Source organism: Crotalus tigris, unplaced genomic scaffold (assembly GCF_016545835.1).
Source record: "Crotalus tigris isolate CLP2741 ecotype Arizona unplaced genomic scaffold, ASM1654583v1 scf7180000024339.11422700, whole genome shotgun sequence".
Lineage (NCBI taxonomy): Eukaryota > Metazoa > Chordata > Lepidosauria > Squamata > Viperidae > Crotalus > Crotalus tigris.
The window spans coordinates 917,146-931,847 of record NW_024100509.1 but is presented as its reverse complement, the minus strand read 5'-3'; the positions used below and the strand labels follow the sequence as shown (position 1 = coordinate 931,847).

The 14,702-nt window shown below is 39.2% G+C and overlaps 1 protein-coding gene across 4 annotated transcripts in view; it reads right to left on the bottom strand.

Moving 5' to 3' along the window:
* Positions 1-14,702, bottom strand: part of LARP1B (La ribonucleoprotein 1B) — a 50,957-nt gene that overhangs the window by 34,172 nt on the left and 2,083 nt on the right. For all 4 annotated transcript variants that reach the window (XM_039325937.1, XM_039325935.1, XM_039325936.1 and 1 more), the window contains exons 2-5: positions 5,145-5,206; positions 1,821-1,880; positions 399-570; positions 31-177 (exon numbers count right to left, since the gene is read on the bottom strand). In XM_039325937.1, the coding sequence (XP_039181871.1) occupies positions 31-177; positions 399-570; positions 1,821-1,880; positions 5,145-5,206 (441 nt within the window). The remainder of the gene's footprint in view (positions 1-30; positions 178-398; positions 571-1,820; positions 1,881-5,144; positions 5,207-14,702) is intronic.

The following is a 14,702-nucleotide window of genomic DNA, read 5'->3' as shown; positions in this document are numbered from 1 at the left end:
GATAAACCAGCAGAATTGTAAGTGACATACTAGTTCTTGCCTCATTGCGTCTGTTGTTGTGAGGCACAAGCTTGCTGGTTTCTGGCTGGGACCTTGAACTGCTCTGAGATCCTGGCCTTTCTTGGTTATCTGGCTTCATATCTTCTAAATGAAGTGGTACCCATTTATGCTTATTACCTTCAAATATAAAATATAAAAGTAAAATATTGTTGAGAATATAGATCTAATACAATCATTTCTAAAATATTAGTTGCAATTAAATACACAGAGAGGAAAACATGTAGTAATATTCTGGCCAGGACAATTAATCATTAATAAAGTTGATAAGATGCTAAAAACTGCAAATGGATGCACATTTACCATACTTAAAAACTAGATAAAATTTAGTCCAGACTAACCTTTTTTCTTTTGATTGTTAATCGGACTCTCATCTTCACTAACATTTTCTCCATGAATATCTGGATTTATCTCCAAATTTTCCTTTATTTTATTGGTATTTTTCTTTTCATTTTTTTCTTCTTTCTCTTTTTTTATTGGAGCTTTTTTATTCTGATTACTTACATTTTTACACTGTAACAAAATATTAAAGGATGTAAGAACTCAATTTTAAGCATATTCATATAATTGAGGCCTTTTATATTTAATCATATTTTTTTAAAAATCCTATTTTTTTCCATCTGTGCTTCTGTCTCTTATTAATCAAATGACCTTATTTCCCTTATTTGCCAAAAGACAATTTGCACAAAGTCCCAGTTATTATTTCTCCAAATCTGCTTTAAGTATAAACTTTCTATGAGCAGTATTTTAATTTTCTTTGCATATAATGGTGGGAACAAGATTCATTCTTTTCTTTACATATCATGGTGGGAACAAGACAGTGGTGGGATTCAGCCAGTTCGCATCACTTCGGCAGAACTGGTAGCTAATTTTTTGTTGCCCAGGCCCAGAATGGACTTCCGGAAGCGGCATCCACACCGAGAACTAGTTGGTCATATATTTGAATCCCACCACTGGAACAAGATACATAGGGTAGGGCAGGGGTGTCAAACTACTGGCCCGTGGCCCGGATGCGTCATGCCGAAACCGCGGCCACCCCATTGACGGCAATGGAAAAAAAATCACGATTATGTCGCGATACATCACGTATTGTTGCAAGTTTGACACCCCTGCCGTAGGGTCTTGCATTTTTTAAACTAATACTTTCTTACCCATTCATGTTCACTTCTAAAACAGACGCTTAAGCTCTCTTGCTAAGAAAATGCTAGTGACCAAGATCAGCAACTAGAGACTAGCTGCAAAATGATTACAGAAAGCTTTAATTTTTTATAATTTCTAATTGCCCTTGTTAAGCACAGAAGAAGCTTCTTCAGCTATCTTCAAGCATACTAGATATTTTATTTTTATTTATTTTTTAAAATTAAATAGCTACCCATCCTATAACCAACTCTGGGCGGCTCCCAATTAAAAGTAAATAAATATGACTATAAATATGCTTTCAAAATAAATGCATTGTATGGCTAATAACAACAGAGTATAGTACAGAGAAAAAAGAAAGCCATCAGTGTGGAAGTATTACTGTTGCCACCTAAGATTTAAAAAAATAAACAGTAGTTTTCCACAAAGTGAAAGAATTAAAGATTCTGTGGTTAATTAAAGAAATAAAACTATGAGTATTCTAGACAGGAAGGACCACCAGTAGCATGCTAAGAGGAGCAAAATGTATATATTCTTACTTTCTTCTAGAAGTGTACACAAACAATTTCTAAAATGACATAGAAAACTAAAGCTGTGGTGCATTTTTTCCCCAAAAATGAACTTACCTCAGAGTTTGCAATTTCACTTGGTGTTGGCCAATTTGTTGCATCATTGAAATAATCTGCCTGCAGGAACAAAAAAGCCAATTTATTGTCCATACAATATTTATTCAAAAGCAAGCAGGAAACTTTTCATAATTGTCAATGAAATCACACTATAGCAACTGAATTACAGATAACAAGATTATTAATAACAATCCTCACTATTACAGCAGGATAACAAGATGCACAGCAAATACAGGTAGTCCTCACTTAACAACCACAATTGGGACTAGCAACTCCACTGCTAAATGGTGAGTTACATTATGGTCCATGACGGACTTACAACTTCACTTCTGCCACAATGGTTAAGCACTGTCATTAACTGAGACATCATATGACCAAATTTGTAATTTTACTGCTGGCTTCTCACTGACTCTACTTCGTGGAAGTCAGCTGTGAAGCATGCAAATGACAATCACATGAATGCAGGGCTCTGTAATAGTCATAAAAACTCACTGGTTGCTAAGCCCCCAAATGTTGACAATGCAACTGCAGAAATGCTGCAATAGTCCTAAGTATAATGTACCCTTATCATATAAGGTTATATATATTTAAAAACATGTATATCTAAGAAGGAAAAGAGACAATATAGAATTTAAGAACAGAACTGAAGTAATACTTAAAACCTGAAACCGCTTTTGAAAAAGGCATAAATTCACATATTTTCTACATAGATTTTGGGGATGGGCAGGATTGAATTAATTTTTCTGAATTTAACAGCACCGCCATAGTAATCTGGAAAAAATGCCATGGTAGAAGTGGCAGTCAAGTCCCTTAAAATCATATGCAGTTGTGAATCACAAAAAATATATTAAGTAATTACAGCATTCTTATTTCTTGACAAGAAAAAAAGTCTATTACATAGGTGTCAAACTCGCCGCATCACGTGACATGTCATATTGCGACGTTTTTTGCAGTGCCGGAGCTGGGGTGGGCACGGCCTCCGCATGATGCACCGCTCTGCGGGCCGGCAGTTTGACACCCCTGGTCTATTAGATCAGAATCAAATATGCTGAAACCAAGTGTAGCCATTCTGAATGGTGTCATTTTGAGTTTTCTGACTGTTCTGAATATAGCTAATGAGGCATTTGTTTTCTATTTTATTTGCTTCTCTTTTTTTTCCAGAATGTTTTCTATATTAAATAGTACAGTATTAGTGACCAGACACATCCTTATTATTAATTTATACTGCATGGAATGAAACATTGTGACTAAAAACATTTAAGCACACCAGAGGGAAAAAAACAGTTTATCATCTGCTGATCTGCCTAATAAATTACTGGGTTATTCTTGTTGTTTTTCATTTGTTGCTACAAAGATGTATTAAGGGGGAAAAAAGACTGATAGCATTGAATACATAACTACAGGTGAAGGCAGTTTACCTGAAGTAAACCATCAGGAATAAGAACAATGTTTCTTTTCTTTCTTATTTAAAATAGCCCAGACGTGATCTTTGTACATGTCTTTGACAAATGTAACTGAATCATAATCATAAAAGGGGAAGCCATGATTACATTTCAAAGTAGTAAATAAAAGAAATTATGAATGCATTTCTCAAAGCAGAGAGAAATGAGCTTTAAGGGATTAGGATGTCCTCCTCTTTCAGCAGTGGAGATACTAATAATACTAATAGTAATAATATTAATAATACCAATACTAATAATACTAGAGTTGGAAGGGACCTTGGAGGTCTTCTAGTCCCTGCTCTATACCATTTCAGAAAAATGGCAGTCCAGTCTCTTTTAAAAAACTTCCAGTGTTGGAGCATTCACAGCTTCTGAAGGCATGTTGTTCCACTGATTAATTGTTCTAACTGTCAGGAAATTTCTCTTCAGTTCTAGGTTGCTTCTCCTTGATCAGTTTCCATCGTTTCTTGCCCTGCCTTCAGGTGCTTTGGAGAATAGCTTGACTCCCTTTTCTTTGTGGCAACCCCTGAGATATTGAAACACTGCTATCATGTCACCCGTTGTCCTTCTCTTCATTAAACTAGGCATACCCAATTCCAGCAACCGTTTTTTATATGTTTTAGCCTTCAGTCCCCTGATCATCTTTGTTGCTCTTCTCTGTACTCTTTCTAGAATCTCAACATCTTTTTTACATAGTGATGACCAAAATTGGATGCAGTATTCCAAGTGTGGCCTTATCAAGGCATTGTAAAGTGATATTAACACTTCACATGATCTTGATTCCGTCCCTGTTAATGCAGCCTAGCAGTGTGTTGGCTTTTTTGAGCACTGTGTTGGCTAATAGGTATATAGAACTCTGGAAGCCTTCAGTTGGAAAAGGTCAGATCCATTAACTCTAACAGCACCAAAATTTTACTCTCACTAGGAAAGTGCAGTTATAAAGAATACTTTCTCATGAGGAATTGACATGGAATATGGAAAGGAAACACATTTTTTAGGAAAAGAAAAAATAGATCATTTTTAAATTCTAACACAGAATTTAGAATTCATGTCTTTAAATGAACTGCATTTGATTCACAAGGGCCATACTTGCATTAAAAAAGTGGATAAAAATACTATGTGTGTACATACTGTTTGCTGCAAATATACTGCTCAAAAAAATAAAGGGAACACAAATGTATAGGATCCTATACGTTTGTGTTCCCTTTATTTTTTTGAGCAGTATATTTCTAAAATTGCTGAGATTATAAACACAAAGCCCATTGCATTCTGCAGAATCTTTAAAGTTTACTTAAAAATCAAAGTATAAATTCTTTTGGGCGGGTTTGTTGAGCATCTACTAATGCTCTTGGACCTCAATGGTGTAAAAGGAAGACTTATATAGAGAGAATTTTCTTGAACAGGAGGAAGAGTCAGGGGCAACAATTAGACAAATGTAGTTTAAGCCCATTCCAAGAAAATAATTTGAGCAAACATTTTCAGACTGTTAAAGAAGCACTTAATGTAGTGAATGACTTCTTCAATTTAACAGCCTGAACCATATTTTCTGAATATACCTAACTATGCAAAGATTATTCTAATAAGTTTCTATTTTGTTTAAGCACACTTCTAACCTGGATGTAATACTTTTCTAAAAATACCAATCAATAAATGGTTAAAACAATTCTAGCACTTAGCTACAATAAAAATACTAGCCTTTTTCATAAATATAAATCTTGTGAATACACTCAAGCCTTTTAAAATTATTTTGTAATTAAAAACAGTGGACAAACAGTTTAAGGTAACTATATACATTTTATAATGAAAATCAGAATATAAATATACACACAATAACTGAATTTTTAATAACAGAATATTTAACTTAAATTGTATCAATACATGCCTTACTGGGTTTCTTTATCTTCAACTTTCCTGCTTTTATGACTTTAGTAGAACACTGCAGTTCTAAAATAAAGGAAAAGTAGTTAAATCACTGAAGCTTGATTTAAAGCCTGATTTAAAATGATTGAGTTGAATAGTACTGTATATTTAGCAGGTATGAATAGCACCAAATTATCTGTACATAATTTATTTGTGAAATAGTTTACCAACATATTTTAAATTTAATGGTCCCGCCCTCCCCAGGGACTCATTGTGCAGCAACCGGATTGCCTTCTTCTCGTGCACAGTCAGCGGGATCCGTATCGCCCTTCCCCTCCCTCTTCTTACTGACGCATGCCAGATAAAGCCAACAGAATGCAGATATGGAGGGAGAAATGCGCCCACCTGACTCTCCCCCCCCCCACTGTTTCACAGCATTTAACCCTTCCCCATTTCCACCATGGCCAGCCTGCCTGCCCATCAGTCAGTTTCCCCTTCCGGGATGGGAGAAGTGCACGCCGTTGCCTGTATCGCAGGCTTAAAGTCTGAAACAGCCGGGCTCTTGGCTGACTGATCTCCTTTCTCCCCCCCCCCCATCTTTTCTACAAAATGGGAATCGTGGCTTAGTGGGAGCCTGGAGCGGGTCTCGGGGTGCCTGTGCACCCCTTGGATCAGACAAGCGAGCGATTGACTTTAGCCTTTGGGGAACAAAAGCCGGTTGGGGCTGATCTCTTCCTGCTATGGAAGGCTGGAGAAGCCAGGAGAAAGTCAATTATTAGAGAGGGGGGAAGTCACTTCTTCATTTAAGGCAGTTTTGAAAAAGTAACCTTTTCTTGGATCACCTTCTTTGCTTGGCCCTCTGTTGCCTGTATCGCAGGCTTAAAGTCTGAAACAGCCGGGCTCTTGGCTGACTGATCGCCTTTCTCCCACCCCCTTCATGTTTTTGGGTAATGCGCCTTTGCAGCGGGTTTCCCCTTCCGTTAATTATCGGAGGTTTGAAAGGCAAGCTGCTCCCGGAGCGTAAAAGTAGAGGGCCCAAACGGTGAGAGTGATGCAGCTCTCCGACTCTCTGCTTCAGGGGAAAAATGACTGGGAGAAGTAGCTGGGTCATAACGTACGTGCCTGAAAACGGGAGGTGAACCGGCCACATCCCCACCCTGCCTGTGTGCTCTCCTCTGCCTCTGCATGCACACAGGCTGGGCTCTGATGTGTTGCTGCCTGCCAAAACCAGGCTGGGTCTGGGCGGTGTAGCACAGGACGAAGGAACGAGGAAGGAAGGAAGGAAGGAAGGAAGGAAGGAAGGAAGGAAGGAAGGAAGGAAGGAAGGAAGGAAGGAAGGAAGGAAGGAAGGAAGGAAGGAAGGAAGGAAGGGACGAACAATGGGAGCTGCAGCGCTGCAGTCTTCCAGTCCCATGAGCGTCATTCAGCTATGCTCCAGGCCTTGCATTCATCAGATGTTCGGCGGCTGAGAGACAGAGCCTTTCAGCTTCAGGCTGCTCCATCGGCCCTTGACTCCCTGCCTCGGCCTCCCGCCCATCAGCTGTTCAGCGGCTAAGAGCCGCTTAGCTGTTGGTTGGCACACCTCCACGCTGCCAGGTAGAACGGCGCTGGCTGCTGGTCTCCTTTGCCGCCCCGCATGTCGTCCTGGATCCCTCCCCCTGCCCATTCATATCCAGCCCGCGGGGGCTTGACAGGGTGAGAGGGAGGGAAGGAGGAAGGGACAAAGAGGGAGGTGAAGGAAAGGAAGGAAAGGGACAATGGGAAAGAGGGAGGGAAGGAGGAAGGGACAAAGAGGGAGGTGAAGGAAAGAAGGAAGGTAGGGACAATGGGAGAGAGGGAGGGAAGGAGGAAGGGACAAAGAGGGAGGTGAAGGAAAGGAAGGAAAGAAGGAAGGGACAATGGTGAAAGAAAGGAAGGAAAGAAAGGACAATGGGAGAGAGGGAGGGAAGGAGGAAGGGATAAAGGGGGATGTGAAGGAAAGGAAGGAAAGAAGGAAGGAAAGGACAATGGGAAAGAGGGAGGGAAGGAGGAAGGGACAAAGGGAGGTGAAGGAAAGGACAATGGGAGGGAAGGAAGGTAGGCATCCGCCCCAGTCGCATCCCCCTCCACCAGAGACCCACAGATTCCCCCCCCCAGAGGCACCCTGCAACCTGAGTGATCAGCTGGCCACGCCCCCACCATTGATCACATGACCTTGGGACACTGTGAACATCATAAGTATGAATCAGTTGCCAAGCATCCAAATGTAAATCACAAGACCCTGGGGATGCTGCAACAGTCATAAGTGTGAAAAATGGTCATAATTCACTTGTAACTTCAAACAGTCACCAAGCGAGGACTACCTGTATTTTCTCATTTTTTTCCTTTTTTTGGGGGGGGGGTCAGGTTTTTGATACCTTGCTGGGCGACTGGTGGTACTCAGATATTGCCTTATCCGAAAAGTGATACAATGGATGAAAAGGTTGAAAAGCCCTGCACTATGGCACTGAATTATGAAAGTATTTCAAAAGGGAACAAACAAATATATTACAAAGCACAGGTATCCCACAATCTTAATTAATGAAAGCACTAAAATTAGGCTATTAGGAACAATAGGCAAAAACAATAGACAAAAACAATGGATAATCTCTACAATAGGGGTGTCTAACTGCCGGCCCATGGGCTGGACGCATCACCAGAAAACTGCGCCCACCCCGTTGCCGGTAATAGGGGAAAAGCTCTGATACGTCATGTGATGTCACATGACATCGCGAGTTTGACATGTCTGCTCTAGAGAAATGCATAGATAGAATATAATTATCATTTGTTTTTTTGTCTCACTTGTTTAGCAATCACATTCCATTCAAAAGGGAAAGAGACGGTCTCATTCAGATAAAGTTCTTTAACAACTATAATAGCATTACTCTCACTCTGGCATGAGTTTCTGTCAGGCATACAAAATTTGGTCATAAATAAGTACATTAGTTGAAAAATGGGTTCTTTATTACTGATATATTTGTGAATGGTCACTAACTGAGGTAGCTACTAAATGTTCTAAAGATGAAAGTTTCTGCACGTTGTGTATAAAGAAAATGGAACCCCACCCCCAAAAAACCTAGAAGAGATTGTTGCTCCCACTGCCATTCAATGGCACTACAACTACTAGGGCTCTCACAAACAGTTTGAGATTTCTGGGAAGCATTTGAAAGAAGAGGAGGTGAGAAAATTAAAAAAAACTCTCATTTTTATTTTTTCTTAAAATCAGTTTCATATGTTAATAAATAATATTGAAAATACAGTTGCAAATATAGTCATAAATGTATTTTTTCAAATGGTAATACTAGCAAACATTCACAAGAATTTTTTTTGTTATTGATCAAAAATTTTCTAAAGCAAGATAAAAAAAATGTCCTATCTAAATTACTTTCACTACATAATTCTGAGTAAGTTAGGACCTATTGGCTAAATAGGTTCCTTGACACTGGTATCCAGTTAAAGAGCAAAAAATGAAATACTAAATATACATTGTTTCAATGGAAACATATGTAACCTCAACTCCGGTAATGGACATCTAACTTGGTTAATGTTTGACTGTATGGTTTAGGTCAGTGCTTTTCAAAGTTTTCACAAATTGTAATACTTTTAGGATATGGCAATATTCGAGTACCATCAGTCGCTTAGCAAGGTGTCAAAAACTTGATGACAAAAAAAGGAAAAAAAAGTGATAAAGTACAGGCAGTCCTAGACTTACAACAGTTCACTTAGTGACTGTTACAATGGCACTGAAAAAGTGACTTATGACCATTCTTCTCACTTATGACCATTGCAGCATCCCCAGCGTTACGTGATTTACATTCAGATGCTTGGCAACTGATTCATATTTATGATGGTCGCAATGTTTTAGGGTCATATGATCCCCTTTTGCAACCTTCTGACAAGCAAAGTCAATGGGAAAACCAGATTCACTTAACAACTGTGTTACTAATTTAACAACTGCAGTGATTCACTTAACAAATATGGCAAGAAAAATCATAAAATGGGATAAAACTCATTTAACAAATTTCTCACTTAGCAATATAAATTTTGGGCTCAATTGTGGTCGTAGGTTGAGGACTACTTATATACTCACTTACCACATTTTTAATGGGAAACTTGTGCCTGTTTTTCTGACTTTAATCTTTGCACTGTTCTATCACCTTCTCTCCATCTGCTTATCTCAAAAAAGCCTCTCCTCCATCTCTCTTTCTCCATCCCCTTCTCTTTCCCCAACATCTTTTTTTTCCTCTCCCTCTCCCACCAAAACCTCCTCCTTTTATATCCTCTCCTCTCTCCGCCTCCTCCTCCTTTTCTATTTGGTGCAGTTCCAGCTGACTCCTCCTCCACAAGGCTGCACTCTGCTCCCAGAAGCACCAACCAGCTGGAGCTGTGTACCAATCAGTGGGAGTGCCATGCTGATCCTGGGTGCTCAGCAGAGCTCTGACAACATCGCAGCTCCAGTTGACTCTCCCACAGGCCTATGTGGCGCCACCGTCGCTTTAGCTCATCACCCCCACTACACTTCTACATTTTTTTAACAGTGCTTTTCAACCCTTCATACGCATACCACTGCTTAGGAAACTAAACTTAAGAAAGAGGCTGACTAATCAATTTCTGCCATTCCAAAGTTTTCTGCATAGCAAACACTACCTTCAACAAAACCAACACAATGCCTCCATAAATGGACATCACCAGATAAATATACAGAAATTTATACCATCAAAGACTAGGTAATCACTGTGATCGTATCACAAATTTCTTATATGCAAGCTGCAAGTTAAGCTAAAGAAGAAGAAAGCTAGTCAGTTTCCACAATCTTGAACCCATCATTTTAAGAAATGCTTTGAAGTCCTGAACCTCACTGATACAGAAGCATAGGAATTATGGAATGAACATAAAGAAGTTGTTAAGGATGAATATGAGAAGAGACTACCAAACATGAAGAAACAGATAAAAAACAAATTTTCTTCTCAAACTTTCTTCTCAGGTGAAATCGTAGAAATTGGTAAGAAGAGAAAAGAAACCAAAGCCAGTAAAGATAAAAATCTCAGAAAGAAATTTTACAAAGAGTTCGAGAGAGCTGTTGGAAGAGACATTGGAAAAGACATTCCAACCTTCAATTGAACACTGATCGACAGCTAGTAAATAATTCAAAGGAGATCTAACAAACTTGGAAAGTGCATGCTGAAATAATGTATAGTAGAGATGCCAACATTCAGAATACCTTAAAAGATATTCCTTAATTACAAGAACCTCTAATACTAGAAGATGAAGTTAGATCAGCATTCTGGTCATTACCAAACAGGAAGGTACAGTAACTGACAGAATATCCAGTGAATTATGGTAGAGCAATAAAAGAAGAATCAGTAAAGTTCTAAATAAGCTATATCAGCAACAGCAAGTCTGTAGAATGAAACAGTGGTCAACAGATTGGAAGAGATCAATCTACCTTTCGATTCCCCCCCCCCATAAAAGGAAACTTAATATAGTGTGCAAACTGTCTTACCGTATCCTTAACACCTCATGTTAATACAATACTGATAGCAAGTGATGTTAAGGATGATCCAATGCTGATTAGAGATCTACGTGGAAAAAAAGATACCAGATTTCAAACTTTAGAAAAGGTAGAGAAACATGAGACATTATTGCAGATGAGAATATGGACAGAACATGGCTCCAGGTTGTCAAAGGATTGCAACAAGGCTGTATACTCCCTTTATTTATTCATCCTATGTACCAAATGCCCATTAAGAGAAGCTGGATTGGAAGGCGATAAGTGTGGTTTTAAAATTGAAGGGAGAAATTTCAGTGACATGAATTATGCTGATGACACTACTCTGATAGCTGAAAACACAAAGGATATGCAAGCTCTAAGTAATAAAAGACAAAGAGCACAGTAGAAAAAAGGGCTAAAATAAAATATAAAGAAAACCATGATATCAGGTAGAAGCAATAGTCTTAGAAATGACAATGAAGATAACAAAATGGTGGATAACACATGTCTTTTATTTATAGTGATTTTACTTATCACTTATAGTTCCCTTTGAGACTGGTTGCTGGGGTAGGAGTTGGGAATAGGTTACCCTATACTGATTTTCTTCTTTTTCCAGGATCAGTCCCAGGCAGTGCTGATCAGGGAGGAGAGGTTCAGCTCACAGTCACTGCTATGCAGGATTTTGCAGAGTTTGGTAATCTTTGTTCCTACTTAAAATCTACATGACATCGTTAGGTGATGTCATCCAATGGCATAGATGAATATCATCAGTATGGTGATTATACCCCTCTACATCTAGCCACTCACTTAATACGCTGTCTCAATATCTGGAAGCAGTGGGAGCTTAGATGGGAAATACCAGGCTTCAGTTCAACTTTAGCAAGACTGTTTTAAGTACTAGGTTCTCCTAGGTCTGGTGATTTTTTCATCGTTCTAAATGAGATTATGCTAAGAAAAATCAAAGATAAAAGTACAGATTAAGCAAGACCTGGCTCAAAAACAGTAACTGTGAGAGGGACCTTGGAGTCCTAGTGGATGATAACTTGAATATGAGCCAGCACTGTGCAGCAGCAGCCAAAAAGCTAATACAATCCTGGGTTGTACAAACAGAGGCACAGAATCAAGATCACACGAAGTACTAGTACCACTTTATAAAACCCTAGTAAGACCACACCTGGAATACTGCAACCAATTTTGATCACCGTATTACAAAAAAAGATGTTGAGACTTTGGAAAAAATTCAGAGAAGAGCAACTAAGATGATCAAAGGCCTGGAGACTAAAGCATATGAAGAAGGGCTGTAGGAATTGGGTCTGGGTAGTCTAAAGAAAAGAAGAAATAGAGGTGACATGATAGCAGTATTTGAGGGACTGCCATAAAAAAGAGGGGTCAAATTACTCTCAAAAGCACCAGAAGGCAGGACAAGAAACAATGGTTGGAAACTGATCAAAGAGAGAAGCAACCTGGAATTAAGGAGAAACTTCCTAACAGTGAGGACAATTAACCAGTGGAACAGTCTGCCTTCAGAAATTGTGGGCACTCCATCACTGGAGATTTTAAAGAAGAGACTAGACAGTCACTTGTCTGAAATGGTATATAGACTCTCCTGCTTGAGCAGGGGGCTGGACTAGAAGACTTCCATGATTCTATTCTATTTCTATTCCTATTCCAAACAGAACTTTTATGCGACTCAGAGATGGTAGTAGTGATGGTTAAACTCATGCCTCCTGTTTGGAGAATGAGTGGCAGCAAAGGCCAGGAGGACCTTTGTGCAACTTTGTGTTATTTGATTTGTTTGTCACTCATTTCACTTTGAGGGGACTCTGGATGGCTTACAAACATTAAAAGTCAATAAAACCATGAACAATAAATATTCCTAATAACAGTAATAAATTTCAATGAACAATATGGGGAGGAGGAAGGAAGCAGGATACATTTGGAGGTAGGTGGGATCTTCTCTTAATCTGTCAACCACCTCCAACATGATACATCCCCATTGGGGCCCAACAAGCAGAGTCAGGTCTGCAGTCCCTTACAGAAGGTCAGAAGGGTGGGAACGGTTCTTACATCAAGGGGCAGGCATCACAGCAGAACAAGCTCTTCACCTGGACCCCATCAGTCAAAATTCCTTCTGCTGACATGGATGGGGCAGGCCAGTTCCATTGGGATGAGATTGTTCCTCAGATAGCTTGAACCCATGCCATGCAGGGCTTTAAAGGCCAACACCTTGGATTGCATATGAAAGGCAAACAGGCAGCCCTTGAAATTCACGGAACAGAGGTGTAACATGGGACACTCTATGGCACGGGTGTCAAACTCGCCACGTCACCTGACACAATGTATCGCAACTCTTTTTGCATTGTCGGCAATGGCGTGGGCATGCCTTCAGTATGATGAAACCGGCCCGTGGGCCAGCAGTTTGACACCCCTTCTCTATGGGCTCTAAGAACTGTCTCCGCCACTCACTCTGCACCAGTTGTAGCTTCTGAATGCTCAAGGATAGCCCAATGTAGAGTGCATTGCAATAATTGAAGTGTGAGAGGACCAGGCATGAGTGACTGAGCACAGGGACTCCTGATTCAGGAAAGGGTGCAACTGGAGTACAGCATGAAGTAATGCAAAGCCCTAAATAAAACTAGGATATATCTAATGAGCCAATATGGTTGAAGAGGCAGCTTCAGAAGAAACTGAGACTATGAAAAAAACCTTATCAGAAAGTTTCTACTCAGAAATGTAGGAATGTAGAATGAAGGCAGAAAATGAACTTAGGGTAGTTAAAGACAGCAAAACCAGTAAGAAGGGATTCTAGAAATACACTAACACAAGGAAAATAAAGATAGTATAGGCTCACTGCTTTACTGCAAATCAAGAAAGTAGATTATCAAGAGAAAGCAAAATAACTCAATTATCATTTTGTCTTTATATTTATATCCAAAGCAAATGATTGTTTGAGTAGCAAACATAAACATGAGAAGATGCAGATCTGTAAGGATGTAGTAAAAGATCTTATACTAATTTGAATGCCTTCAAGACATAGGTCACATTAAATACATGCCAGAATACTAAAAGAAGAGCTGGTTGAAGAGCAGTTAGAATCTTTGATAATTCCTACTAGAAAAGTTGAAAGGTGCCAGAAAATTGAAGAATGATAAATATAGTCCACCTTTGCAAGAAGAGAAAAAAAGAGGATCCCAATAATTATAGTGAGCCTAACATCAATCCCTAGAAATATGTCAGTACAGGCAATAATAGATCAAGCCACTTATAAGCATCTCAAAGACAGTGTTGCTAGTAAAAACATGGCCCTGTCAAAAATAGATAAGGTGGGACAAATCTCTTATGTCAGGCTAAGTAGTCCATGGATAAGAGGAATGCTGTGGATATACATTACCTGGATTTCATAAAGTTTTGGACAAGACTCCACGTGACCTTCTCAGTGATAACCTGTTAGGTAGTTTGAGCAACACTTCAGAAAGATAGATTCACAACTGGCTGATTAAATTGCACATAAAGTCAGCATCAACTTGGATAGCAGTCACCGGTGGGATCTCACAGGAATCAGTCTTAGTCTTATTTTATTAATGACCTGGATAACAGGATTAGTGAGCTGCTCATCAAATGTGTGGATATTACATTGAGACATGTGGCCAATACCCAGGATGATAGAATGAGATTGTAATTTAATCTTGACAGATTGGAAAACTAGATTGAGAAAAATACAATGTTTTTCAACAGAGAAAAATGTAAAGTATTACATTTGGGGAGAGAAAATATTGGACCACAAAAAATAAAGGATTTATGGCTTGAAAGTAAAGAACTATATCAGCAGATAATTTTGGGTGCAGTCATTCATAGGAAGCTGAACATGAACTAGCAGGAGATAAACACTAGGAAATCTAATGCAATTCTGGACTGCAAGAATACTGTATCATCAGAAAAACAACACTTGGGGTATTGAGTACCTCATTTCCAGAACGATAAGTCAGAATAGACTCAGAAGAGGGTGACAAAGATACAGATTTGAGAATATGCTCTATGGGGAGACAGAAGGAAGTTGGAATGTTCAATATA